Source organism: Nomia melanderi, chromosome 10, assembly GCF_051020985.1.
Source record: "Nomia melanderi isolate GNS246 chromosome 10, iyNomMela1, whole genome shotgun sequence".
In the NCBI taxonomy this organism is placed as follows: Eukaryota; Metazoa; Arthropoda; class Insecta; order Hymenoptera; family Halictidae; genus Nomia; species Nomia melanderi.
The window spans coordinates 1,826,380-1,853,375 of NC_135008.1; the positions used below are offsets into that span (position 1 = coordinate 1,826,380).

Consider the following 26,996-nt stretch of genomic DNA (forward strand, 5'->3'; position numbering starts at 1 on the left):
CAACGACGAGAGGGTGAAATCTGTCGATCGAGACGCGAAATGGTAATAGGAAGTTGTGATGATCAATTATGAAAAAATTATCTTGCTATCAAAGTTCGCGATGAAGGGTTAAAGGAGACTGGTTGGATCGATTGTCGATCGTGGTACCGACCTGAAGGTGGCATCGGTTGTTGCGTAACCCTGCGCATAGGCCCGGTATTGGGAAACCTCGCCTGCTGACCCATGCCGATACCATGCATCATTTGGGCCTGCGCCGCTGCTTTGTATTCCGGCGGCGGCGGTCTCACGCCTCCCATTCCGCCGGCCATGTGCTGTTGCTGTTGCATCACCTGGAAAAAGGGAAACAATGCATCTCGATTACGTGGAGTCCACTGTGTCAACTTTATTCTTTAATTTCTTGCGCTGGAAAAACGTTTCTCTTCCAAAATTGCCGACGACATGTAATAAACATCAACAGTCTGGTTGCATTAGACGTACATTGCATTCGAAACACAGGTTCTTTTCGTAAGAAAATATAAATAAGGATGTGTGAGTATGTGTGTGTGTGTGCGTTGTGTGTTCGAGGAGGGAGACTGCGATGCTCTCGAACGAACGAGAAAGAAAGGAAGATGCAAGAGCGTTTGTGCTGACGACAAAGTAAATTATTATTGACGAAATAGATCTTTATATTTTGAAACGTATCACTGTAGTGATTAATAAAAGATTAGCGTACTTATCCGCGTACAATGGGTAAAAGCGAAATTCTTCGCAGTTTTGTCAGGTCTCTGAATCAAATTCCAGCGCAAGAGGTTAACCTTTTGCAACGTAAAGTTCAATTTTATTGTAGTTAAGAATTTTCCTATTTCTACTGTGATTACTAACAATACCGTAATTACATTATACATTGCTAGAACTTCAATGCTTCCTGAGTACTAACTAATGATTGAACTACATACGAGCGTACGATTAAATAACGTCGAGGCAAGTTTCACCACGGGAAACCAAGAATACCTCGGACTGCAAAGGGTTGAACGGCTGGGATAGCCGAAGCAACGTATAAAACATTCACTCCGCCTTACCCTAGTTTCGCGACACGCAGACTAAGCTTTTTAATGGTTCGCCAGCCGAACGGGATCTCACCGATTCCGAGCAAATCGGTACATAAGTGGGGAACTTTCACTTCCCTTAGCAACGAGTTACTTCAAATTGTTTGCAATTGAGACTGATCATGAACTAAACTGCGAAAGGTTTGCACGCCGGCACAGTCGAACCTCGATAACTCGATTCCCGATAATACGATGGTCTACAACTTGAAATCCTCTGTAATCCGCCAATCACTCGCGATCGGTATATATTTCACCTGTACAATTTTAAATCCAAAGGAAACCAACCTCCACGAAGTAACACTTCCATCCGTGCATCATCCAAAACCTAGGAAAACCACCATGGATCAAATTTTCGTTTGCCAAACGATTCGCTGGTCGATCGCGGCGTGTCGAACAACCGAACACGGTATTCCCGATCGACACGGCATCGCCTAATCACGGAGACCGGTTTCCCTGTCCAATCACCGCGCGAATAAGCGCAGTTTTATCGCGCGGCGTAACCAGACCTCGATCGATTCCCGGCGAGAATCCAGGAATTTGATCACGTCTCGGGGTACGTGATCAAAAGGAGTATCCTTTCGCTCTCTAGCCGGCTATCAATGGGAAAAACGGCGCCGCGAAATTGCTACGTGTCGGTGCCGAGGATGGTCAGTTTCCTCCGTTCACCGCGGCGCGGGAGCAACAGGGCGACGGCGCGGGCGGTGGCGTTCGCCTAATCGCAGGTTGCGGCCTCGTACTCCTTGAGAATGGAAAAACACCTCGCTGCTCTCTCCCCTGGCCGATCTTTCTCGCATCTTTCGATCGGTCCGCGCGGCTGTGTCAACGTTTTCTTTCCTTCTTTTAACCCTTTGCACTCGGAAGGCTAGATGATTTGATACAAAATTATAAACCTTGTATATTGCATCAATACGTAAAACGTTGAAAGAAAATAGCTTTATACCTAATTCATGTATGATTTCTCGTTAAATCTATTTTACAGAACCTTGTCTACATCTAATTGGAAAGAATAGAATACTTCAAGTGAAAAACTTTCGAGTGCAAAGCACTCCAGATGGTTTTGTAATTTATCAGCAACTGCCGCTAGTTTTTATGGTATCTTTACTAGAAGTTAAGAATGCTGTAACATCCCTTCGATCTTTCATTTTCCTTCTCAGTAGAGAATTTGGATGCGTGGAAAATCGAACAATTTTAGGGTAGTTCCTTTGATTCGTTGAAATATTTGATATTATAACTGGTGCAATATTGGAGCCTACAGAGTGCAAAGGGCTATTACAATTTTTATAAACATTACATATCAATCGTATTAAGCTCGGTAGTTCTAAACATCGACAGTAGCCAAAGGATTAATCATTCAAAATTCACATTATCACGTTATTGAAGCGACTCGAAATTCGTTAGTTTTTTTATCGTCGATGAGAGTTCGGTATCCTATCGATATCTCGCGGCGAGAGAAGGGGGAGAGTGAGAGGCCCGGAGAAAATGCGAGAGAAGCGGTGAAGGTATCCGCTGGCAACGGGGAAAACGTTCGGCCGGCGTCCCGCTCGCTTTCCGTCGCCGTTGCCTTCATTGTCGTCGCGTTCCGCGGGCTTTCGTCGCGGCCGCGTAACACCAGGAAGTGGAAATGCAATACGCCGCGCGAGTAGGTGGCACGCGGGAGGAGAGGGAGGAGAGGGAGGAGAGGCAGCGCGAGGGAAGGCTTGTGCAACGCGCGGCGACGAGCTCTCGAAAACTTCCGCGGTCGACGGCAATGCCGGCCGCGAGACGAGTCATCGATGCATACCGTGACCAACGTCGCCGATTATTCCTTCGGAATCTGCCGGCCGGCTCTCTCGCGGCTTTCTAAACTCGCTCGCTATCATTGTCCGCGACTCGCCGACCGAATCCTGCTGTTACAGGCGAAACGCGTCGATGGAAAGGCTGGATGCGAGCGTTGATCTAACGCGAAGTCGCATTTTATGTTGCGTACTTGGCTAAACTGCGGCTCTGCTGCGTTTTCGATGCTGGGAATTCGTTTCTAGGTAGAGGTCGAGGTAGAATTAACCCTTTGCACTCGAAAGGTGCCTCTCAGTCACCTCTAGATTGGTGCATCAAAATTATAAAATTTCGTATTTAACATTAAATCTTGAGTGATCTGTCGATGCGTGAAATGTGGAAATAAAATACCCTTGTTCCCCTTATTTTGTGAATAGATTCCTATTAAATTAGTTTAAAGAAATGTCATCTATGTCTCTATGAAATAAATTGAATATTTCTAGTGACGAATTTTTCGAGTGCAAAGGGTTAACATACAGACGTTTTTTTAATGCTAATACATGATACATCGAAATTCTGAGTTTAGGATTTGTTTCGCAGCAATTTCCAGTGTATTGTTAATTGTTTAACATTGTTTTCCTGGGTTTCAATGGTGGATGTATTGATCATCGTTGTGCAAGATTTCTTATTTCAGTATCCATTTTTCGGTGCCATTTGTGAAATAGATTTCAACGGTATTTCGGGGAACGAGATATGAAACATTACTTGCGGGATGATTAAATATCGAGGTGGTATTTTATATTTGACTGAAATTGTATTTCTGATACGTTCGAATGCGATCGATCGATGGTAATAGGCGTACGTACTGGAAACCGACGTATTGAATTTGAATGGGCGCGTGGATCGGGTCGACGAATCGATGCCGAAGTTAAAATTCATCGATCGACCGATCGGAGAATTGTTTCTCGATGCGCGGCTGTTGTTTTCCTGTACGGAACGCGCGTTTCACCGAGGGAGGACGGGAAAGACGAAAAAAAAGAGAAACGAGGAGTGGAAGGTCGACGGTGACGAGGGATGACTAACCAATTGCGCGAAACCTACAATTAGTAACTGGAGCACGCTCAGCTTCGATACCTTAACGTTGTTAGCGCAATGGTTGTATGATAACTGAGTCATTCGTTAATAAATCGTGGTACAACGTGGTCGCGACGGGACGACGATAATGTCGATACGTTCAACGAGCTCGATATCGATCTTTGTCTGACCAATGCTCCGCCATTTTGTTGTCCTGGAAGCAGTCGGTACGTGGGAACGTTCTTGTCGGTTTGAATTAGTTTCTCGGGTCATTAGAGTTAATTTGTGGGATTTTTTGAGTTAACTTTTGGGATTCTGAGAATTTCTTAGATTTCTAGGACTAAGTTTTAGGATCTTTAAAATTAATTTCTAGGATTTTTGGAATTAACTTCCGGGGATTTCTAGGAATAATCTGTGAGATTCTTAGAATCAATTTCTAGGATCTTTGAGATTCATTTCTGAGATTTCTAGAATTAATTTCTGAGATCTTTAGGATTAAGCTGTAGGGTCCTCAGAATTAAGTTCTACAATTTTTAGAATTGATATTTTACAGACTTTCAGAATCTTCAATTATTTGGCTCCCGAAATAGAAAACTTCACAGGAATGTTGGAACATTCAATGGAGGAATCGACTGCATACTTCCTGAGAATTATATTCTCTCCTCTGAATTACTGAAACCTGCCGCGTACAGTCGACACGGATTGCCTTTATTTCGCCGATAATTCTTTACCTCGGTCTCGTCAGCTCAGGAACAGATTCACCGAGGACGGTTCGAATGGGCAATATTTCCTTCGAACGGAGCGGAGGAAATAACACGAGCCGGTGTATTGTTGCGTTTATGATAGGCGAAACCGTGCGACGTCCCATCGTTGGTTATTGTTGTAAATTAAACAGGAAGCGCGCGGCTCGTACGACTCGAATGATTCATACCCGGCATCGGGGCGTTTTCTAAATTCCCGGCGCATTCTGTTCGAAGAATGTTCAGCGACGCGGCCGCCGCTTATGAACTATAAATATGGGAGGATGCAACGGGAACACGCCGGCAGGCGCAGCGCGGACGACCGCTGTACAAACGATTAATCTTCTTTAATAAAATTGACCTGAAAATAACGTGGCCTCTTATGAAATCATCTTCCACCGCGCGTTGATTTCTCATCAACCACACGCGAAAGAATATTAACGAACGTATTAATAGAATCTATTCATTGAACCCCCGTTTCCTTCGGGGAATTCGCAGAGCAAATTGATAGAACGATTAATCGAACAAACGATCTCTGTTTCAATCTAGCTTCTATAAATTTATCGAAATTGATATTGCAATGAATTCGTTAACAATATATTTATTCATTGATAGTGTAAAAGAAATCGAGGTGAATCGAATTGAAATAATCCAATCCACATTTCTCAATGATATTTCTCCTTTCCATCAAAGAATTCCGAAATTCTTCTATGTTTTCAGGAAACTAACGAAACTGACTGTCTTGAGGAAAAGTGTAACGATTTCTCGACAGTTTTCCAGCGACGTTCGCAGCGCGAAAGGCGGATCGTTCGCGGCGATTCGTGGAAAAGGTGGCTTCGGTGTCAGTAATTGGGGCTCGCGGACACAGTTTCTTCGGATGCAAATCGGGAATGCATAAAAGATGAAGAATACCGGTGCCGGACAAGATGTAAATGACTGCATGCAAATGTCCGGCTGATTGCAAAGTTGCCAGGCGTCGCATTATACCCGGAGCAATCTGGAACGGCGCTCGGCGATACGAGGCGACGCCACGGGACAAAGGGCAACGAGTTTACGCGTCGATGAAAATTGCTAGCCCTAAACGGTGTCAGCCGACGCGGCGAAAAAAAGGGGCGGAGATAATGTGTGGGCGCACGCACGCGTCTGCGTCGGAAACAATGTGGGCGCCGGGGGAGAAGGACGAGAAACGTGTGCACGAAAATAATCGGGTTGCAAACGAGAGAACATCGGTGTCTGCGACGAAAAGAAGCGAAGAGAAAAATTGAAAATTTGTGAAAGATCTCTCATTAAAACATACTCTACGTGCATTCGTCCTGCGCGGAATGAGAGATTTTTCCAACTAAATTCCACAGTCAACTGGTTAAACAGTAAACACCCTAACCGACACGAAATAAACTTCAGAACTTCCCGCATCAGACGGAATAACGGCAGAAATCCTGCTCGCGATGCCAAAGGGTGAAACCCGGTGGGTCGCCGCGCGCAAAAACAAAGTGGGTAAGGGGCCAGCTCCGCGGAGGCATTATTCGTCGTCGCGTCATCCGGCGGAAGTGCACGCGAGCGCGGATTTCCCGGTTACAAGAAAAACTTTCCATTCATTGTTCCGGCGCGGCGCCGGCTGGAAGGAGCTCGCGTCCTGTTTGCGCCGGATTCTTTCGGCACACGGCGGAACAGAAGTTGCAAAGGAGCCGCGCGCGATACCTGTTGCACGCCGGTCCGCGGTGGGAGGGCGCGAGTCGGCGGCCGCGCGGCGCGGCCCGACGGAAAAGAGAGCGCGACGGACGCGGTGCTTAATGTTTCGGATAATACGTCGGACGGCGATATCGCGATCGCCCTTTCTGCCGTTTGATAATCGGCAGATAGGCGGCCGGCGAAGTTTCCCGGAATGCGGGGCCGTTTACGCGCGTCTCGGCTCCAACGAAGCGAGAACGAGTCCCGATCAATTCGTCCCGCAGACTCCGTCGTCTTACCGACCAAACGAATCGTGTAATCGTTACATCGCGGGTATGGGGGGCAGGGGGGACCTCGGTGGTCTTTGAAACCGTTAAATCGTGAAACGAGACGTTGCCGAGTCGGCGATGTCGTCGGTTTCTGGGGGGCCTCGCTGGGATGGCTGTTAGCGACAAGATGGCCGGCGTGACAGTTTTCCGCGTTCGAGGAGACGTTCCGTTTAGGTTTATTTGAAATGAAATTCTTAGTTTTGGATTGTTTCTTTTGATTGGACTATTTGTGTTTTTAATCTGTTCCGTGTTTAAACCTTTGTGACAATCGAAGGGTTGAGTTAAGGATTTCTGCTTTTGAGTTTTGACACCTTTAACTGAACAATTTCTAATTTTTTCTTATTTAATGTGTTAATATTGAGGTGTGTTAGTTTCTTTGTGAACTGGAGAGCAAGGAATTGAATGATCTAGGTCTTTTAAAGGTCAAAATAGGTACAGAAGGTATTCGAGAATGTTAAAAATCAGTGGAAGAGGTTCCTTAGAAACCTGCCTTATCGATTCGATAACGGAGTTATTGTAATAACGCGTTTAATCGAACATTCCGATCGACATAAAAACCAAGGTCGCTAAAAAGTCAGCGAAGAAGCACCATTCGCGCGGCTTCCGGCGAACGTTCCGACCGCGAACGCGGTAATCGCTCGGATTAAGCGCGTCCTACTGTTTCCCGGTATCGGTTAAGTACCATTTCTATCGGCAGTAGATAACGACCGTTCGCTGCTATTAGGTAATTGAACCATAAACCGAGCGTGTTCGCGCGTTGCGCCGTGGAAAGATGAACGTGGTTGCGCGGCTGGGATCGATATCGGGGGTGGTTTACTATAACGCTATATATTGCTATATATATATATATAGTCAACGCATCACTAGCAGAATGGGAATATTTCTCGTATCTCTGAGAATGAGTTGCTTTTCACCTTCTTTCTTAATTGTAACATCAATATCTAATTAATCTAAAAACATCCCACAAAATCTCTCGAACGCAAACATATTAGACTGTTATTCCTGTCCACCAATTTAACCAGTTAACTGTGGAATTTAGTTGGAAAAATCTCTCATTCTGCGCGCAATAAAATCGAAAAATGGAGCGTGTACTCGTTGAAGGACGAATGCACGTGGAGTATATTTTAATGAAAGATCGAAGCGAAACAAAGAACAATTACATGTTTACGTGAGAAAATAAAGAATTCATCGCTGAAAGAAGTAGTATCATGTGAAGCTTTATGACGTGTATACTCGTCGAACACAGTTAACCGGTTAAATGAAGGAACAAAGAAAGAAATAAGAAAGCCAGACGTACCTGCTGGGCGCGCATCAGTTGCTGCTGCTGGATGATCTTCGCGTGCTGATGTTGGTCCACTTGATTCGGCGGCACTTGCTGAGGATGGCTGCGTGCGCCGGCCGCCCCCGCAGGCTGGGGGACACCGCCCGCCGCCGCCGCTGCTCGTTGCCTCAGACTCTGTTGAGTGAAGTTGATGGTCTGGGACTGGGAGACCGAGCAATAGGTGTCGGTCTGGCCACCTGGTCCGGACTGGTTCGGCGTCTGCTGCTGGGTGAAGTACATGCCCTGCTGAGCCGCCACGGACACCTTCAGGTCTCCCGTTAGCTGCATATGCTGGCCCGCGGACACCTGTCAACGAGAACGGAGATGATTAATTGAGGTCGCCGAACGAACAGGATTTATAGGTTTATAAGTTACGCGAGATCGTCGGAGGAAATGAAGTTGACGGTAAAGTTTCACGTCGTTTGTCAAGCGTCTCTTTAGAAAATAATACAACTCCGTCATTCGAATCTCTTACCAAAAATACATAGATACATTCTTGATCTAATTATGAAGAGACATCTGGGATTCTTAACACCAGAACTACGTACCAGTCAAAATGACTGAAACATCTGAAATGATCTTGGAAATAGCTTCACTTGAACACTATAATGAATGTTCAAAGAAACCGAAAATAATTTATGGTTACAATTTTTATAATTTATTTGTTTTCTAGTGTTAAGGTATTTATCGTGTCACTGGATTTTTTCATATTTTCACATACGCTGAGTGTTGTTACTATACGCTGTGACCGATACATCATCGTTAATTATTGAGAAAGAAAAATTCGTATCCTATGTCTACGTTTACCCTACAATATAATCACTGGTAGCAGAAGATTAATATCTAATTAGAATTCAAAGTAATATTCGAAATCTCCACGAGTCTCAACTTATTGTATGTCAAGGGGTTAAAAAGGTTCAACGAGTGTTTCGATCATGTCGAACCGTCAGGAACGAACCGAGGGGACGGACGATCACGAGTATCTACACCGTACGAGGCGTACCGGCGCGGAGGGAATAAATTATGTCCTATTGCGGCGATCGTCGATCTACCGATCTACGTTCGCAGCATCGTATTCCGCACCCCCTGCGCCGGGCGCAGCCAACTGCCGCGCACGTTCGGCGTTCACGTTGCCGCCAATTGTCCGGCGTCCCCCGCGGCCCGGCGCGATATGATTCGCTCTGTTACGTATGATCCACGGCCGATGGTAGATCGGATCAGGCCGGGCGGCGCGCTTTTCATCGTGCGCCGCGCACCGGAACAACGCCGGCTCGCCGCGGGCGGCCTGGAATTCGGTTTCTCGCAAAAAATCGGCGGACAAGTGGCGACCATTGTCCTGTCGCCGCTCGTATCCTGCGCGACGATACAAAATGGCTACCGTTCGCCGATATCTCATGCGCCGAAACGATGGCGGGGGGCCGAAGGGCGGAAGGCACGACCTGCACGGTGCCCTGTACGGCTTCGCCGACCCTTGACCCTGGCAATTGAGCCGCGGTAATCTAGTCGGAGCTTCCGACTACCTTCGAACTCGCGACCCCTGCGCTCGCATTTGCAAGGCTGTTCCGGAATTTGTAATTTTGCGTCGTTCGCTTCGATCGTCCTCTAAATGCTCGGAGTATTTCTGAGGTGGAATCGGTGTGATTGATGTAGAAGGAATAAGAATGTGTAATCAGTTTCAAACTGTGATCGTAGTGAGTAAGGACAGATTGTCGGGACTGTGAAGCTTGACGTTTCAAATGAGACTTTATTCCAAGCCTAATCATTCCTTCCTCGAATACGATCATCGTGACTACCTTACCGTTAGTAATTCCTTCCAAGAAACGGAAGAAACCTTAGCATACTCTACATTCGCTCTGAATCACGGTAAGGAAGGACAAGAATATTCGAATCGCCACTGGTAAGTCGATTTTTTGATATTTCTGTCAATTCGCAGAGCCTACATTCCCTGATCCAATCACTAAACCAATTTTCAAAAGCTATATATCAAAGGACATCAACCCTTCGCGGATGTCGACATTTCGTCATGAAATTTTCATGTTTCCAGCACTGAGCGTGAACAAATGATCGAATTACTAAAACAGTAAGAGATCAACACGTAGTTTCTGTTTTTCCTATCATATAGCTTCATCTGCCGAAGGTTTTGTACATTTAAAAGAACCTTCGTCCGCAAAGGGTTAATTTCCGCGATGTTTCTTTCCATCGACTCGTTTGCTCTTCAATTCTCCGTTCATTGTATTCGATTAATCGCGAATCTACCGCGATATTACATAGGGGCTCGTCCTCTGGCAACGTTCGCGACGATCGGCCGCCGGTATTGTTTACAGCGTAATTCGTAGCCGACGAATCGCCGCGAGCAGACGCAGATTACCATCGAGTCACCGCCGAGACAAAGACCGTCCCGTTCACGAGGGCAAAGTGAATTTCTATCGCGGACCGTCGAATATTAAGAGCCCCTCCGCGTCGCCGCGTCGTTCCTCCTCGGCCTCGGACCACTTATTGGCCGTCTCCGGCAGTCCTTTGTTCGTGCGCAGCCGTATGGAGATTGCCGATCCTCCGGTGCACCTCGTCACCGCGTTATTACGGCGCACGACTTATGACCGGCGTCGGCGCTCTAAGTGTCACAAGGTCCCGCGAGCGAGCGCGTCGGCCACGCATAATCGAGCCAAGCCTCGATCGTCCCCTATAGATACGAAATTTTCAGTGCGTTCGGTTCTAAATATATCGGCGGACGGTCTCCTCTTCGAATATCAATGACGCAGCCTAGAGACTCGCGATACGCCTCGAGTTTACGACTATTCTTCTTCGGATTCGCAACGGAGTACGCATCCTTCTCTCGTTCTCTGTTCTTCGCTCTCGAAATAATACGCTGCGAACGGTGCTTCGCGATCGACCCCTCGCTCGAAACTTCCCGATTATCGATACAATAAAATATATAAACTCAATGGAATATTCGAGATTCTCTAATGAGGCGTAGACGATGTTCCTTGAAAGTAATTAATGAGAATATATATGCATATTGATTGCACGCTTAACCCTTTGCACTCGAAAGCTTCTGCCTGGAAATACTCAACACTTCCCAACGAGATATAGTCGACATCGTTTGGAACTAATTCAACGATAATTCACAGATAAATTAAGCAATAAAGCTATTTTATCTAGATATTTCACATGTCAAATCGAATGACTCAGAGTCACCTCTCGAATGCAAAGGGTTAACACTAGAACTTGTCTCGTTATTGATATCTCGAAGCATCCGATATTCGAAATGGTCTGGAAAGTAGATCAAATCAAGTCCGCTCGGAATCTCAATAAATCCAACTATACCCTCCAACAATCTCTATGCATCTCACCCTTCGTCGCGGTCAATCCTACAAAAACAAAGCGCCCCGAGCAAGGATCGCGCCGTGAAAACGTGGAAAACCCCATAATCCCAGCTACACGGCCAACCCTTCGTAAACCGGACGATCCACGTAACAAGACGATCCGGACACGGCGGCACGTAAAGCGCGCAGAGTGTGGCGGACGCGAGCGGGTCGCGTTACGTGTTTCGGCGGGTTGGGGTGTTTAGTTACGATGGCTGGCGGAGCCGGGGTTGGCCCGGTCGCGCATAATTAGCCTAAATCACGGCGGCGCGTCCCGCGGGGATCCTCCGGCCGCAACATCTGCATAGCACGTGTCTTGTTATCTGCGGCTCAAGAGGGCTGCCGTAAGTTTCGGCGAGGCAGCGCGGAGATAGCGCGAACCGAAAGAGGTTCTTCCCGCGTTCCGCGCCGCCATTCGGCCGGGAATACTAATATGGCGAGACGAACGTTGCCCGGTAGCCTTCTATGGGGACGGCTGGACACTTTAACGCCAGCCGAGACACCGTTCCCTGACGTTCACTTTATTCCCGTCTTGTTCCTCTCATTGTTGGCGTGGGAAGATCCCCGCGGTTAATGCGCGCGCCGCGTTCGATGCACTTATTCGCGGATAGGTGTACACGGGCCGGGGGATGTTCAACGGCGGACGCTTTCCAGCGGATTGCTAGGGGGCTTCTTCTCGCTGGGAAGATCTCGGAGATGCTGACGGAGATACGCGAAGACGTTTCGAGAGCGTTCGCTGTTCGGTGCACGTTCGCGGCGGGTGTTTTTCGTTGGAATTGTTGCATCGAATTGAAATGTTCCAGATTCGTGGGACTCGATGGGATTTTAGGTTGGATTGTTCGGAGTTTTGGTGTAGTTTGATAAAATTGAGATGCGGTATTATGCTTCGGTAAGTTTGACTTCTAGGGTAGATGAATGAATTTCTGTTGGGGCATCGTTGACGAAGTGTAGGTGAACGGAGAAGTTCCAGCTGGGATTCATCGGATTCGATGGGATGGGTTTCTAGGTTGGATTATTCGGAGGTTTGGTGTAGTTTGATAAAATTGAGGTGTGATTGTATTTGACTTCTAGGGTGTAGATGAATAGATTGCTGTTGTAGGGATAGTTGATGAGTGTAGGTGAAATGTAATTAGGGATAGTTTGTGAGAATTGTGACACTGAATTGCAAATCATTCTTTATGTCAATGTTACGAAGGAATGAGTGGTATTGTAAGAAACATGGGAAATTGTAGTCACTAAATCTTGAATAATTGAATCCTGGGAACGTCAGTTAATCAACTTTGACCTATATTAGTATTATCATCGTAATTCTCTCGTATCAATGCATCGTTCAATGCGCATTATTCAATAATATCCACGCGAAACAAATGAAAGGAAATATTCAAATCCGATTTCCTCGTTCCAACCGTCCCCTCGTCTCGCAAACTGTAAGATTTCCAGCGGCGACTCTCCGACTACCTGCTCGTTCCTCGCGATACGATCGAACACCGGCGACGCGCATTCCGCGTTTATTTCCTCGCGCGAACTTCGATGCGGCGGAGCGTTCACGCGTCGCGGTATCGTCGAACAAAAGGGCCACGGTATATCTCGGGGGCGAGCGGTTTTCACGGAATCGAGTATTTTCGAAGGGATTTCCAATCGCGATACAGCGCAATCAAGCGCCGTTAATGACGCGGCCGCCATTAACGATCCCTGCGCCCGTTCTTCGAACGATTCCGCCGCTCTGCGGGCGGACCTATCGATCCGCGCACGATCCGCACGCACGTAAGGCTGCGTTTACGTCGCAGCTCCGGTTCCAGCGAACGGGGCATCGATCATAGCGTCGACGGAAGCTATTCTAGACGGCCTGCTTCGGTGTCTTTATAGCGGAGCCGCGATAATCGCGCGGCTTCGGTCGTTCGATCCATTAGCAGGTCTAATGAATACTTTGATAATCCATTTTCCGTGTCCTACTGCACGTAATTCGTAACCGAAAGCGACTGGAACTGAGAAATAGGAGATACATTTGGATCGACGATCGTCGATTCGCTGCTTTAACCCCTTGGCGTACTATTTATATTCGTTACTGTAAAGTTGACAGGAAAATTACGTCAATCGCAAGCCTCTCACCGCCGAACTTTACGAGTTACTGAAAATATTTCCACGAACATCTACGCACCGAAATACTAAATATTCTGAAACTTCTAAAAATATTCTAAAAAATATTCTAAATATTCTAAATGGATAGAATAGAAATTATTACACAATACGTTCACAAGCTATAAAGACAAGGGCTCTAGGAAAAAAACGAAGGACCGAGTAAATCCTTGGATAATGAGGAAGAATACTATTTATTCCATTAAAAATTAGAATACTCAGAAAACACCAAGACTTAACCCTTTGCACTCGAAAGGTGCCTCTCACCACTAGATTAGTGCATCAAAATTGTAAAATTTGTTAGTTGAAAAAAATGTCATTTGTATCTCATAAAAATAAGTCGAACATTTCTAGTGACAAATTTTTGTAGTGCAAAGGATTAACTACATTGGTTTCCAGCGACACGTTTAATGCCCGTACGTGTCACGTGACCGTTTCCACGGCGAAACGACGGAACACGTATCCAGTGTTCGGCCCGCTCGACTATCGCAGCTGCGATGCAAACGCGGCCTAATCGACGCGTCTTCCACAAACTGCGGCCGCGGCGCAGCGTGGCCAGCGACAGCGCCGCCGGCGAACAGGTTACCGAACCTGTTACACGCCGACGTTTGCGGTGGCCGCGTTGAGTACGCGAAATTAGAGGTCGTGTCAGGTATTAATTATTAATTACACGGCCTGTTAGTGCCGTCCCGTGTAATTAATAATATCCAGTTGAACCTGTGATTGCGAGTCTCTGACAGAACCGCCCTATCGATCGCTCGAACCGAACGAAAGTGCTCGACGTTCGCTCTTTCGAACGACTCGCGACGAACGATAAACGTAGTCACTCGGTGTATACCTGGTACTTAGCGAAACTGGTGCTCACCACTGAGAGATAAGATAATAATAATGGTAACGATGAAATATTAATCCTCCGAAGATTCTGTGAAGTATACAAAACTTTCAGCGGATGAAGCTCGGTTATGTATCGATTGCTTGAATAATGGGGAGAGGAAATTACGATGATGTATTGGTATTTGAGTGGGTGAATTATTTGCTTGATAGTTGATAAAGGAAAGTATGATAGGCAGCGACGTGCGATCGGAATGTTGAGATGAGATATTGAGGTTCCAACGAGCAGTGTAATTAAATAAGAAGTAATGTAACATGTAATGGAATCGAATTGCGAACGGTTTCGTGGTGTTTGATGTTTGAGACGTTTAACTGGAGTCCCGACTTCATCCGAGTCGCCTTGTTAAACGTTTCGAGCACCGTATCGAATGTAAATAAGCCTTGGATGGTCAATAAAGAAATAAAGCCTCATCCGTTGGAAGATTTTTATTGATAACAACGTCGCAAACTGATTTATTCTTACCGATTTTCTTCGGGAAGTAGGCAAATTGAAGAACAGCTCGATACGTATGCAGAATACTTTTGAAATACGGTGCAACCACCGGGGCACGACGTCTGACCAAAACGCACTGCTTCTACTTCTTACGAATGCTACCGCGTGGACGAACTTCGGAAGTCGATTATCTCGCGAATAAAGAATCTTCCTTAGAATTCTTAAAACATCGCGTGGAATAAAATGAATTATACAAAAACTAGCGTCGAATATTCTGTCATTTATACACGTGATCAACGCAAAGTCGAGATTTCTAAAATACAAGAAAATTGAAGTTTCTATGGGAAACCGGTTTTCTCGTCGACTGTTCCTTCAAATCTTCGATTTCACAAAGTATTGATAGATATTCATTTTCTACTCAACACGTTAAAAATCATCTACTACTAAACTCCAGATTTTCATCTATGAGAAATTCCTAAGTACAAAGTTGCATAAATACTCGGAAGTTTTTCACTTAAAGAATCTTGTCTACATCTAATTAGAAAGTATAGAATACTTCATTGATTTAACAAGAAATCATACATAAATTAGATACCAAAGTTACTTTCTTTGAATATTTCACGTATTGATGCAATATACAAAGGTTAATGGTAAATACCAAAGTTTCTAATTTTGCCGTATCAAATCATCTGGGAGTCGCCTCTCGAGTGCAAAGGGTTAAACGGTAGATCATCCAAAGGCTACTTCCTGTTTCTCAAAAAAAACAACATTCTACAACAATTCTATTCCAGCACAATCTGAATTTCCATTAAGTCAGCAATCAACTCATTACTAAATCGATTCGACGAACGACTGCCTAGGAATCGTGACGATAACTATTGCAACGGAGGTCGGAGCAAGATCGTTTAACTGACATTTCCAACGTAACGGAGGACCGTCGCGATCGCGACGCAGAATGGCCAGCGCGGGTGTAAATCCATCGTCGCGCAGCGCGTTGCACAGAAGCGCGAGGCCGTGACTCACGAGGAATCGCGTCGCGGCTAATATCGCGATGCGGTAATCGCTAATCATAGCGCTCTCGGTGCTCCGCTCGAGCGTTCCGGCGACGGGAACGCGTTCGCCGAAAGATATACAGTAGACGGAGGATTTATACAGCCTATGGCGCAAGTTTCCGGTCTTCGACTCAGCGGAAAACGCTCGAAAGGGATGAACCTCTTGCGCTGGAAACGAATGCAGAGATTCGGCAGTCTCGAAGAATGTTGTTATCGATTTTACGTAAACGTGTACGCAAGTTTGGTTTATTAACCCTTCTGTCTGGGTATATAGAAAAATGAAAAAGAAGCTGGTTCTTATTACTTTATTTAAAAGAAAGATACGAGTAAAATAAGTCATCGATAGACAGAGTTTAAGGGACCGAACAGAGCATTTTCAAAACGAATGTCATATTGATGAATTCCTTGATTATCAGTCAAGTTTCTAGAATCTAGTGAGTGTACGCCACGAGAGTATCGATACGCGCGAGACATTACGCGGGCGAACGGAACGAATCCGCGCGATGCGCGCGTCGCGTGACCTTGAGATGGACACCTCGTGACGGAGGATCTCTCCCCTCCGCGGTTCCATGGCGAACGAGGATCCGGAGTGCATCACGTGCGTATGCCAGCGGTGATAGCGATCGCGCGGAGAGAGAAAGGAAGAGCGAGTAACGAGAACAGGTTGAAAAGAGGTTGAGGGCGAAACGGGGGGCAGAGGAAGGGAAAGAAAAGGAGAGGCAGGAAGAGGGAAAGGGAGGAAAATAGAGGGGAAAGCGGAGGAAGGAACGGAAAAAGAGAGGAAACAGAGGGAAACGGAGAGGGAGGAAAGCAACGGTCGAGTCTAAGCGAGCAGGACTCGCGTACGAGTCGCACGAGCCTCGGCGGCCGGTGACCTCCACCCTCGCCCCCACCACCCGCGTGCCACTACGTACACATCGGGCATATCCACCGTCGGCGCGACGCCAGTGACGAATCGCCGGGAACGGGATTAACGATATCTCCCTCGGACCGACGCGTCGCATCTTCGGGGATGATAGTCGATAAATGGCGTTCCAAACTTAACCGAAGATTAAGTTAAAGATTAAGTTCATTGCATAGTTGGATTTATAGTAGTAACGATTTAACAACAAAATTGAATGATTTAAACTTTCTAAGATTCTAATTTAATTGCTAGATTTCCAATACTAACGATACAATGCCATCGAAGTAAGGAAACTGATTGCATAGTTGGATTTATAGTAGTAACGATTTACTTGAAGACGATCGTAACATGCAAGATAACCGATGTCGAAGATGTTTAATAACGTAACAAAGTTAATAATAGTGCAAGGATTGCAATGTCAAATAATTAATAACCCTGCTTGTCTCTGTTGAAAAAGAATAACTCTACGAAACAAGGGCCAAGATTTTCGTGGCGCTTACCGTGTTAACATTGAATTGAAAATTTGAAAGTTCGCTGCGTCGATGGCGACTGTAAGGCGCAAGAGTGCAAAGGGTTAATAATCAGAGGCGCGACGAAGAACTGGACGTTTCCACGTGTATCTGGAAGAAGAATGAGGTATCCGAGCGCCGTTAATCTCGCCGAGGGAGAAGAGGATCGGTATTCCCATCCCTGAGGGCGGCGGCGGGTCCCAAAATGGCCGCTGGGTAACGGACAGGAAACTAGGAACATTGCGCTCGCAGTGGAATAATCCGGTCGAAAAGTTAACACTGTAGAACAATGGCGCGCTCCTCGCTGCCTCGTGTAATCTCCCCCTCTCTTCCTCCCGTTCTCTCGCTCTCCGTCTTTCTCTATCTAGACGTAGAGGCGCGCGAAGAGAGCCGGGGGAAAGAAAGGAGAAACGGCGCCGGGAGAATCCCTGATGCCCGGCTGCGACCGTGGAGGCTTCGCTCGGACTGCGCGAAAGGTGAACCCGGACGGTCGTTCCCTCGTAATGCGCTTCCCGTTTCGCCCGGCTCTTTCCTCTGTACAAATATGAACAACGCGTTATTAACATTTCGCGAAAGTTTTTCTCGCCGGAGGAAGGAAGCTCCAGCCGAAAACGAATCGTCGGATCTCCGCACTCTCGCGACTCGGTCTCGATTCCTTGAGCGATGCGAGCGGATTTCACTCGGAATGCGGTTAGGACCGAGGAAAAAATTGAGAATTTACGGTTCTGAAGGTATTTTTAGCTTGAGTGTTACAGGAGATTTAAATGAGTTAGATTTAGCTTCGCAATTATGATAATCGTGTGCTATTCTGTGAGATTCGATGAAGAGTATTTCGAGTATCGAAGTCTTCCCGAGGTGAATGTGTTGGAAACGTGAAGATTGTTTGTAGTGAATAATAGCGAATGGTACAGTGAACCCCATAAATCTGAACAGTAATGAACTGAGACATTAACGCTGAAACTACCAGAGAGGTCAAACGACCCATGATGTCTCCTTTTCGCAATTATCAGAAAGGTAACAAATGTTTCTCCGAGAAACTATTAAAATTCATTCAGCACTACGCGAATTGAATTGCAAATGAAAGTCTGAGCAGACGCACCAAGTTTCTATAGCGAAATTTTCAAAAGTCAATCGAAGCTCGGTAGTTTGCGTTAGAACACCGGTAAACGGTAAACACTAAAAACTACAACTACCGAGCAACAAAAACAGAGGGAACTCGTACAATCAGTCAAATCTAAGAACAGCCAGAAGACGAACCTAACTCGACCGAAGTTTACGGCGAAATTCACGGTGATTCGTCTGGCTGCCGGCAACTCCGTTCTCAGGCAGCGCGAAATCTCGTCACAGTGTTAACGGGGAAACGTGTTCCGCCGTGTCCCGTGGAACCGGTAACTAGCGGCCATTGGCGGCAAATAATTGAATTCGAAAAGTTAACCAGATAGGACAACGGCGCTCGCTGGCTGGGATACCTGGTAATCCGTTTCCCTCTGTCGCCCCCTCCCGGCGGTGGCCAAGGGGGAGAAAAGACGACGCCACCGTCTAGGGGACACCATCGCGCGAGCCGACGTGTATATACGTCCCCGCCGTGCCTTTTATTTCTTCCACTCCGCGGCATTACGTATTCGCATACCGCCGTCGAAGTAAATACGTAGTTTCCGCGGGAATTTACGGCTCCTCGCCTATCGGGAAGACTCGAATCGGGTACCGTAAGGGTTTCGAACACTCGCTTCGCCTACGTATCGACGGTTCCGATTATTTTTCGGTAACCGGTATCGAGTTGTACTCGTCTGGGTAAAGGACAGCTTCCTTTTAGGCTAATTGAGTCGCTCGGAAGCCAACGGTCGAGTGCAGGAAAGAAGTTTCTGGAAGTTTGGCTTATGAAATTAGTATAGGATGTTCAGAAGATTATTCAATTATTACATATTATCGTATTTTAATTATTCTACTGATCTGTCGCGTTCCTGGAAATGTCTAGGGGCCTGTATTTTACAACTACAGTAATTCCAATTCTTTCAACTGTTATACATCTAACACAATATCTCCAAATTTCACATCTGAAATCTATTAAAACATTTCATAAAGCATTCCTCTCCATGTTTCACCCGAACAATTCGATACACTCCCAAAGTATATGTCAAACCTTTAAAACATTCGAACCTAATCCGTTTCCTGAAAAATGGCGATTCATCAAGCGGATCTTAGACGATTCCATAAGATCGATTACGAAATCACTCGAAACGTCGATTGCTCGCGAAGCCCCGTAAAACTCGGGAACGAGGGAAGTTCGATCGGCGATACAAGTTCCGCTCCGGGGCTGTTATATTTTAAACATTCAACGGCGAGTTTTACGCAACATTACCCGGCGTCGACGGAACCAGTTAGAGATCACCGGCGAGAGGGGACGTGTACGTCCGGAATAATGGCGGGAATAAAACGAGGGGAAAAAGAGAACCAGACGGAAGAACGTTGAGCTGCGGCTCGCCGGAGAGCCATGGAATCGTTATTTCTCGCACCTAACCGGTCATCCGCGTTCCGCTTACAGCCGCTTGCCCCCCCGGTAGGAATGATTCCGCCTCCTCGGCCCGCCGCGAACGCCGCGCGCGACGACCGACTCGCTTCCCTTTGACGAATTTTCCACGCGCTTCCATAAATCTCCCTATAATTGCGACGACTCGGGCTGTAAATACCCGCCGCGACGGCCGCTGTAAATTCACCGGGCAATACCGATACCCGAACGATCGGATACGATAACGGCCACCGGGTATGCACGCGTTGACCCGTCGCGTTGAAAGTAACTGGAGTTCGTGGATGACAAGCTTCAGGGAAGCTTCAGAAAATTTGAATTAACACATTGAGCTCCGGCACAATTTTTAGTCTATCGTTTAGTCTATAGAAATCCAAAGTAAAATTGACAAGATCGAATTCCTTATCCTCTTCCGTAACTTAGAAATCTTGGTTTAATCGATGTTTAAAAATGTATCGATATAATCACCGACGCTTGCGTTTCTAGTAGCTGAAATTTAGGCGTTCAATGTAACTTTGATGGCATTGTATCGTTAGTAGTGGAAATCTAGAAATTAAATTAGAATCTTAGAAAGTTTAAATCATTCAATGTTGTTAAATCGTTACTACTATAAATCCAACTATCCAATTAACTTAGTTGCTACGTAGCCAAACTAATCAAACATACAACATTCATCGAATCTTCGAACTAACAGTGCCTCGAATCCAATTTGCCGTCGTTATTTAATATTTCCGTTCGAAGGAACAAAATCCTCGTAGAACTGTATCTCTTCGTTCTCGATCCCGTCGATCTCCGAGCACGGATCGCCGGCGCCGCGGCGCTCGGACAAGAGAACGCCCAGTTTTCAGTAGTACGACCGCGGCTATTGTCAGACACGACAGCCTTTCTCCTAACAGGGCCACTCGATAAGCCCGGCCCGATCCGCGGCTAACCGATCGAATTCGCTTTTGAAAGGAGCACCACTTTATTCGGGGTTTACAAACGAGAGCACGGTATTTAAGGCACACGGGAATCCCCGGCGCTTTCCGCTCGAGCCGTCCGGCCGGCCGCTCCGCTCGAACGAGCCGCTCGCAGAGAAGATAACGACGGTCTCGTCGGGATTCGATTGCTCTCGTGTCCCCGGAAGCGGGCCGCGCTTCCGCTCGCGTGTGACGAGGAAACTCCGCGAACGTCACGACGTCTTCAGAATCAGATTTTTATTGTTTCCACGGAGATTAGTTTGTTACACTCTTGGATTCAGTTTTTTACTAGAAGTTTGTAACAGAGATGTTACATTTTCTACAGTGGACGAATCGTGGAGTAATCTTTGTCTCTCTTCTTAAGATTATGATTGATTATGATGACAACACTAGAACTACGTACCAGTCTAAACGACTGGTTCCGATTAGTCTCGCAGTTATTAATACCTTAAAAGCATTGAATATTTGAAACGATTCTGGAAATAATTCCACTTCTATTACAATTTTTATAGAGATTACATATCAATCGTATCAAACGCTCGGTAGTTCTAGTGTTACTAATACCAACTTTCCGAAATAATTCAAATATCCTGCGAGCTAGTGAAGAATTAAATATCGCGAGCAAGCTAATCTATACTGTGTACTAACAACTAACCTCGCGGACATTGCTAATTGAACAGTGGGAGATCTCATTCGGTTGGCTAAGCGTTAAAAATCTTCATCACGAGTCGTAAGGGGTTAATGACGACACGTCGCCGTGCGCGGACTCCGTTGCAAAACCGATCTAGCCAGAACCTTTCGAACGGTACGTTGCATATTTCTATCCGGCATCAATCTTCGTACCGCAGTTCTCCCGCAATTCGAAAGCTCGGCTCATCAGCGGCACCGGTGGCAGTCAACGCGTCAACGATCCCCGCGGAGAGAGCGTCGGCGATCCGCTGGGCGAACGTTCCCGAACGTCCGCCTCGTTACAGGCCGGCGACAGATTTACTCGGTTCTCGAGTTCGAGCGTCGGCCCAATTTCCAACGGCTCGTTATCGCGCTCGCGAGCCGTCCGCCGGCGCGCGAACGTTCCCGCTGGAGCGACGAAACGCTCGCGCCGCGCCGCGACGTCGGGCGATAATTTTAATTTCTCCGGTGCCTCTCCTCGTCGCCGCATCTGCGCGCAGGAAACGAGCCAGTCGCGGGGAACAGGGAGGAGGAGGAGGAGGGGGAGGAGTAGGAGGGAAAACGGGAACGCATTATGCATTTACACCGCCGGCAAGAATGCGATTCATCGGGCGCACGCAGGCGCCAGCAGCGCGCGAGAAATGCACAGTCGGCGGGCGACGGTGCTTCGAGCAGCTAATTATCGCGCGGACGCGCTCGTACGCGGGGTAAAAAAGAGGGAGAGAGACGCAGGGGAGCGGAGGGATTGTCACCGTAAATAGACACTCGGCGCGATATTAAAAAATTATGAAAACTAATTGGGAAGCCCGTTTCGTTTCTTGCTTTCCGCCGGAACTTTTTCCTCGCCGCTAATTATTGTCTTCGCTGCTCGTTTCCTTTGCCGATGGTCGCGCGGTTTTCTGGTTTCTGGCTTCCGCGCGAAGCTTCGCGATGGTTTTCGAGGTTCCGACGCGCTGGATTTGTTAACGCGTTGAGCGCCGGCGACTTAACGCGTTAAGCGCCGTGTCAGTCACCGGTGACTAAGAAACAATCTGAATGACTAAGAAACAATCGTTACAAGACAACCGACGTGGAAGAAAAATTTTTAATAAGGCAACTAAGTTGACAATAGTGTAACGCAAACATTGCAACAATTCATAATTATTCCTACTTTTCTTTGCTGCAAAAGACAAACTATGGGAAAACGTTTCAGATCTTCGTGGCGCTTAACGCGTTAGACGTTTAAAGCCTGAGCGCCGGCAAGGAATCAGTCACTTAGCCCGAATGCCTTCATTCGCTTGTATCTAATCATACGCTAGTAATTGTGTATCTCGGATACGAAAGTTTGACGCCTCCAGAATACCGACATCCCTTCTTAAAGGGTTGAAGCTGTATCACGCAACATCGCATCGAGAAATCCACTAAACTATAGACGTTTATTCAAACGATATCAATTTCTATTTTTCCGTTGTCAACACAAACTTCGTTTTTTTTCTCAATATATCTTTCTTTTTTTTTCTTCGCGCTACACCCATACATATGCACGCACATCCATGAAGTTTACATCAATATTAACCTACACGTCTACGAAACGAAGGTTCGTTTCGTTATTTCGAAGCCTCGTCGGAACGAATCGAACATCCGAGCAGAGAAGGTCGTCACCGGTGCAAATGGCGATAGCGAGCGCGTTAAGCGTTCTCGCGGCGAGCCCATCACCGTGGACCGAGAAATATCGCGGTCGTTTCGCAACCGCGTTGCAGGAAGCGCGCAGCGTTCGCATGATGGAACGCCGGCGCGGCGCGTACGCGAAAGATTCCTCCCGGTAATCAGTTTAATTACCTTCCGCTCGAAACTCCCGGACAACGCGGGCCCGGCTAATGCACGACGACTAATTGACCGGTGTAAGGGTTCACGAGCGTGGCCATTTAACACGGCGATCGTGCGCGCCCGCGCGCTCTCGGCCCGTGAATCATAACCGCCGCGAACCAGCGCCGGGCGCAACGTTCAATCTTCGGGACACGCGCGTTCTCGAGCGCCGCTCGCTAGGGAATTCAATATCGCGGTATTTTATTTACTCTGCATCTGCATTCTCTGATCCGAACGTTAGAGCCGTTGACGCCATCTTTGAGAAGACCAGCGGGAAACAGGCGTACGTTAAAATGTACTATTTTATGAAAATGTATGTTTTGAATATTTTTTTTTGGCTACTCATTGATTAGATACAAGCGAAAATAGTAGATCAATGAACTCTCCTTTAGTTCTCTTTTTCTTTAGTATTCTGGGATTTGGTGCATAGTTTAACTTTCTCGTGATGTCATCGTGAACACGTTTATCTTTCCAAAAATCTCCACTGATCGTTTAATTTAGTATCCGCGTTAAGCCGAAAGGAACGCGAAAGATCATCTCAATAAGCATTATAAAATTCCACAAATCATCCCGAGAAACATAAAATCCCAAGCTGCGTCTAAATCGAAGGAACTCGAGCAACCTTACACCCCCTGAACTAAAAACAAACGAAACCCCCGTCAGCGGAGGATCAGTAAAATACTCGGCCGCGGATCATCGCTCGGAATTTTCGGGTAGAGGCGTCGAGTGTTCGCCGGCCGGACGGGCCGAGCAATTGAACGCGTGGCTAATGACTCGTGGAAAGGGTGAGCAAGAATGTAGCGAACCGAAGTGGTCGGGTTACATCGTGAAAGGGAAACGCTTGAATACGGTTGAAGCGCGCGCCACGCTCGCGGCCGGTAGTGGGGAGGGGTCGCGCGAGCGAGCAAACGCGCGTACAAGTTCACCGAAGAGGGTGACAAGCGTAATATTCTCGGTAAGGGACACCGCCGGTAGCGGCGGCAGCGCCGTTGCACGGGGCTTCCTGGTCGATAACGCGTTCTGCCGGTCGCTTAGGGTACGTTTGCAGCGGAGCTGCGACGAAACCGAAGAGAGCGTCGATTCGCCTCGATTCCCGGCGCCCGTGGCGGCGATCAATTAACCCCTTGTCTCGCGACATCGCGGGCCGCGCGACGAAAATCGGGGGTTAGCAAATAGAAATCTCATCGCGTCCGCCTCGGCTGGAATTGAATGGCGCCTCTTCGCGTTAACCCTTGGCACTCCGGATGGTTTTGTCATTTATCGGCAATTGCAATTTTTATGGTATCTCTAGTGAAAATGGAAAATGCAACATTCCTTCGATCTTTTAGGAAAACCTTAGTACGAAATTTGGATGTGTGGAGAATCTAATGATTTTGGGGTAGTTTCTTTGATTCGTTAAAATATTTGATATAACTAGCGCAATATTGGAGCGTGCAGAGTTCAGAGGGTTAATATAGAAACACAGTTCGAGTCTTAGACGTTGAATTCTTCAGCTGTTGCACTAGGTTTTCAAGCCTTTGCTCTTTTATGTCGAGGGTGACTCGTAAATTAGATAATAGTGCAACGTAAGCATTCCGATACCAAATGATAAGTAACTGTTCTTTATCTTTACAAAAGAATAAGCGAGACATAAAACTCTGAATTAACCCTTTGAACTCTGTAGGCTCCAATATTGCAGCAGTTAGAATATTAAATATTTCAATGAATCTTAAAGAAACTACCCTAGAATCATTAGATTCTCCACACACCCAAATTTTGTACTAAGGAAAATAAAAGATCGAATCAATGTTGCATTTCTAATTTTCGCTAGGAATACTATAAAAATTAATTGCAGTTGCTGATAGATTACTAAACAACCTGCGCTAAGGGTTAACTTCTAGCGCCAACTCCTTATATTCAGTGTTAACTGTTTACATTCGAGAGAAAGGTAGACGTTTAGCAAGTTCGATTGTTCGAAGAATAGAGACGTTCACTCATGCGTCTTATTACGAGACAAAGGAACATTGTTTGTCTATTATTCGAAACTAATCACCGCCGCAAATTTTTCGTGTGCGTTCGACGTGGAGGTACTGTTAAGTCGCGTTGCACGCTAGGCACCGGCAATCCTCCGTGCATGTCGCTTGACTCGATGATTAGTGCGGCTCCCAGACAAACCGGTGGCAAACGGCCCATTCACGGGCTTCGACCCACGCACGCGCGTCCATCGATCGGCTGCTCGGAAGCGGTCCTTTAACCCTTTTGGGCCATTGTTCCTTCGACGCGAGCAATATCTTTTTTTCTTTCTTACTGAACGGTGCTTGGTTAGGAGTTGGGGTTCTAATGTGTCTCTTTTGAGGATCAGAGTGGTGTTTGAGTCGCGAGATAGGTGGTTCTTTTAGAATACTGTTCTTTAGACTAGAATAGTATCTTTCTGTTCCTTGATCATTCGGTGATTAGCTGCTGAAAGTAATTCATTCACCGTTTTGATATTAACATCGATCTTTCTTGAATACTAAGTCTAATGTTGAGATAGATTCTTTTAGAGTACTGTTCTTTAGATGATAATAGTGTCTTTCTGGTCTTTGATCATTCGGTGATTAGTGGCTGAAAGTAATTCATTGACCGTTTTGCATGTTGATATCGATCTTTCTTGAAGACTAAGACTAATGTTGAGATAGATTCTTTTAGAGTACTGTTCTTTAGATGAGAATGGTATCTTTCTGTTCTTTGATCATTCGGTGATTAGCTGTTAAAAGTAATTCATTGATCGTTTTGCATATTGACATCGATCTTTCGAATACTGCAGTAGATAGTTCGTTTAGAGCAATAATTTCTCAGATACGTATCATATTTCGTGTTTCTACAGAACTTTGCATAATGAAGAGTCGAAAGTAATTCGAAAATGCCTTTTAGGACGGACGTTCTCTAATCGATAATACGATTATAAGAATCTCGAGATTGCCGAGAAATAGCAGAGGCTAGACAGTCGGTCGCTCGAGGGTTAAATATCGAGCCGACGCGTCGTGCGGCTAATTGGACCCTCGGATCGATCCTTCGTCTCATGATAAATGGACAAGATTGGAAAATTGCTGGCACTGGTATCATTAACCCTAAAATGACGGGTGTGGGCCTCCTCGAATCCAATTACAAAGCACTAACCTGTCACCTCTCTCGTCTACAATATTCCAATCGAATAAAAAAGCGAACGCACACGAACAAGTCGCTCGACAATTACGCGAGCACAGTTATTATCGCATTCGTCCAAACGGTTTCGATTCTGTCATCCCCTTATCTCTCCTCAGATAACTCGAATTCGAAGAAATCGCGTGAAAACGTTCCGCTTTCAAACGAACCGGCCAACTCGAAAAAACATTCGAAACGCGAAAACAAATCAGAGGTCGGTCAACGTCGAGCGAAACTCGAGCGATCGGAATTCACGGATCAACGCGCGGCCGTTACACTCCGGAAACGCGCGCGAATTCTCGAGAATCATTCGGGCCCGTAGGATGCCTCTCATTTTTCGTGATGCGGGCATTAATTATTCTCGAATTCCCCGGGCGGACGGTATGTTAAAATCATTTCGGGAATCGATGCGCGGGGAATTAACAATGACGGGAATTCGTCCGAGGATCATAAATAGTATCGGTTTACGGTCGCGCGGAAAACTGGCGACCGAGCGTGTGCGCGCGCGTACAATCGACGACAAAAGTCGAACAGCGCAGTAAGAAATTCAAACGAGAATAACCAAAAATATTCGAATGATT

General features: G+C 46.5%; 1 protein-coding gene across 7 annotated transcripts in view; it reads right to left on the reverse strand.

Moving 5' to 3' along the window:
• The window catches only part of mam (neurogenic protein mastermind), a 255,759-nt gene that overhangs the window by 10,411 nt on the left and 218,352 nt on the right, over window positions 1-26,996 (reverse strand). For all 7 annotated transcript variants that reach the window (XM_076371705.1, XM_076371707.1, XM_076371704.1 and 4 more), the window contains 2 exons: window positions 7,946-8,275; window positions 152-329 (listed from right to left, as the gene is read on the reverse strand). In XM_076371705.1, the coding sequence (XP_076227820.1) occupies window positions 152-329; window positions 7,946-8,275 (508 nt within the window). The remainder of the gene's footprint in view (window positions 1-151; window positions 330-7,945; window positions 8,276-26,996) is intronic.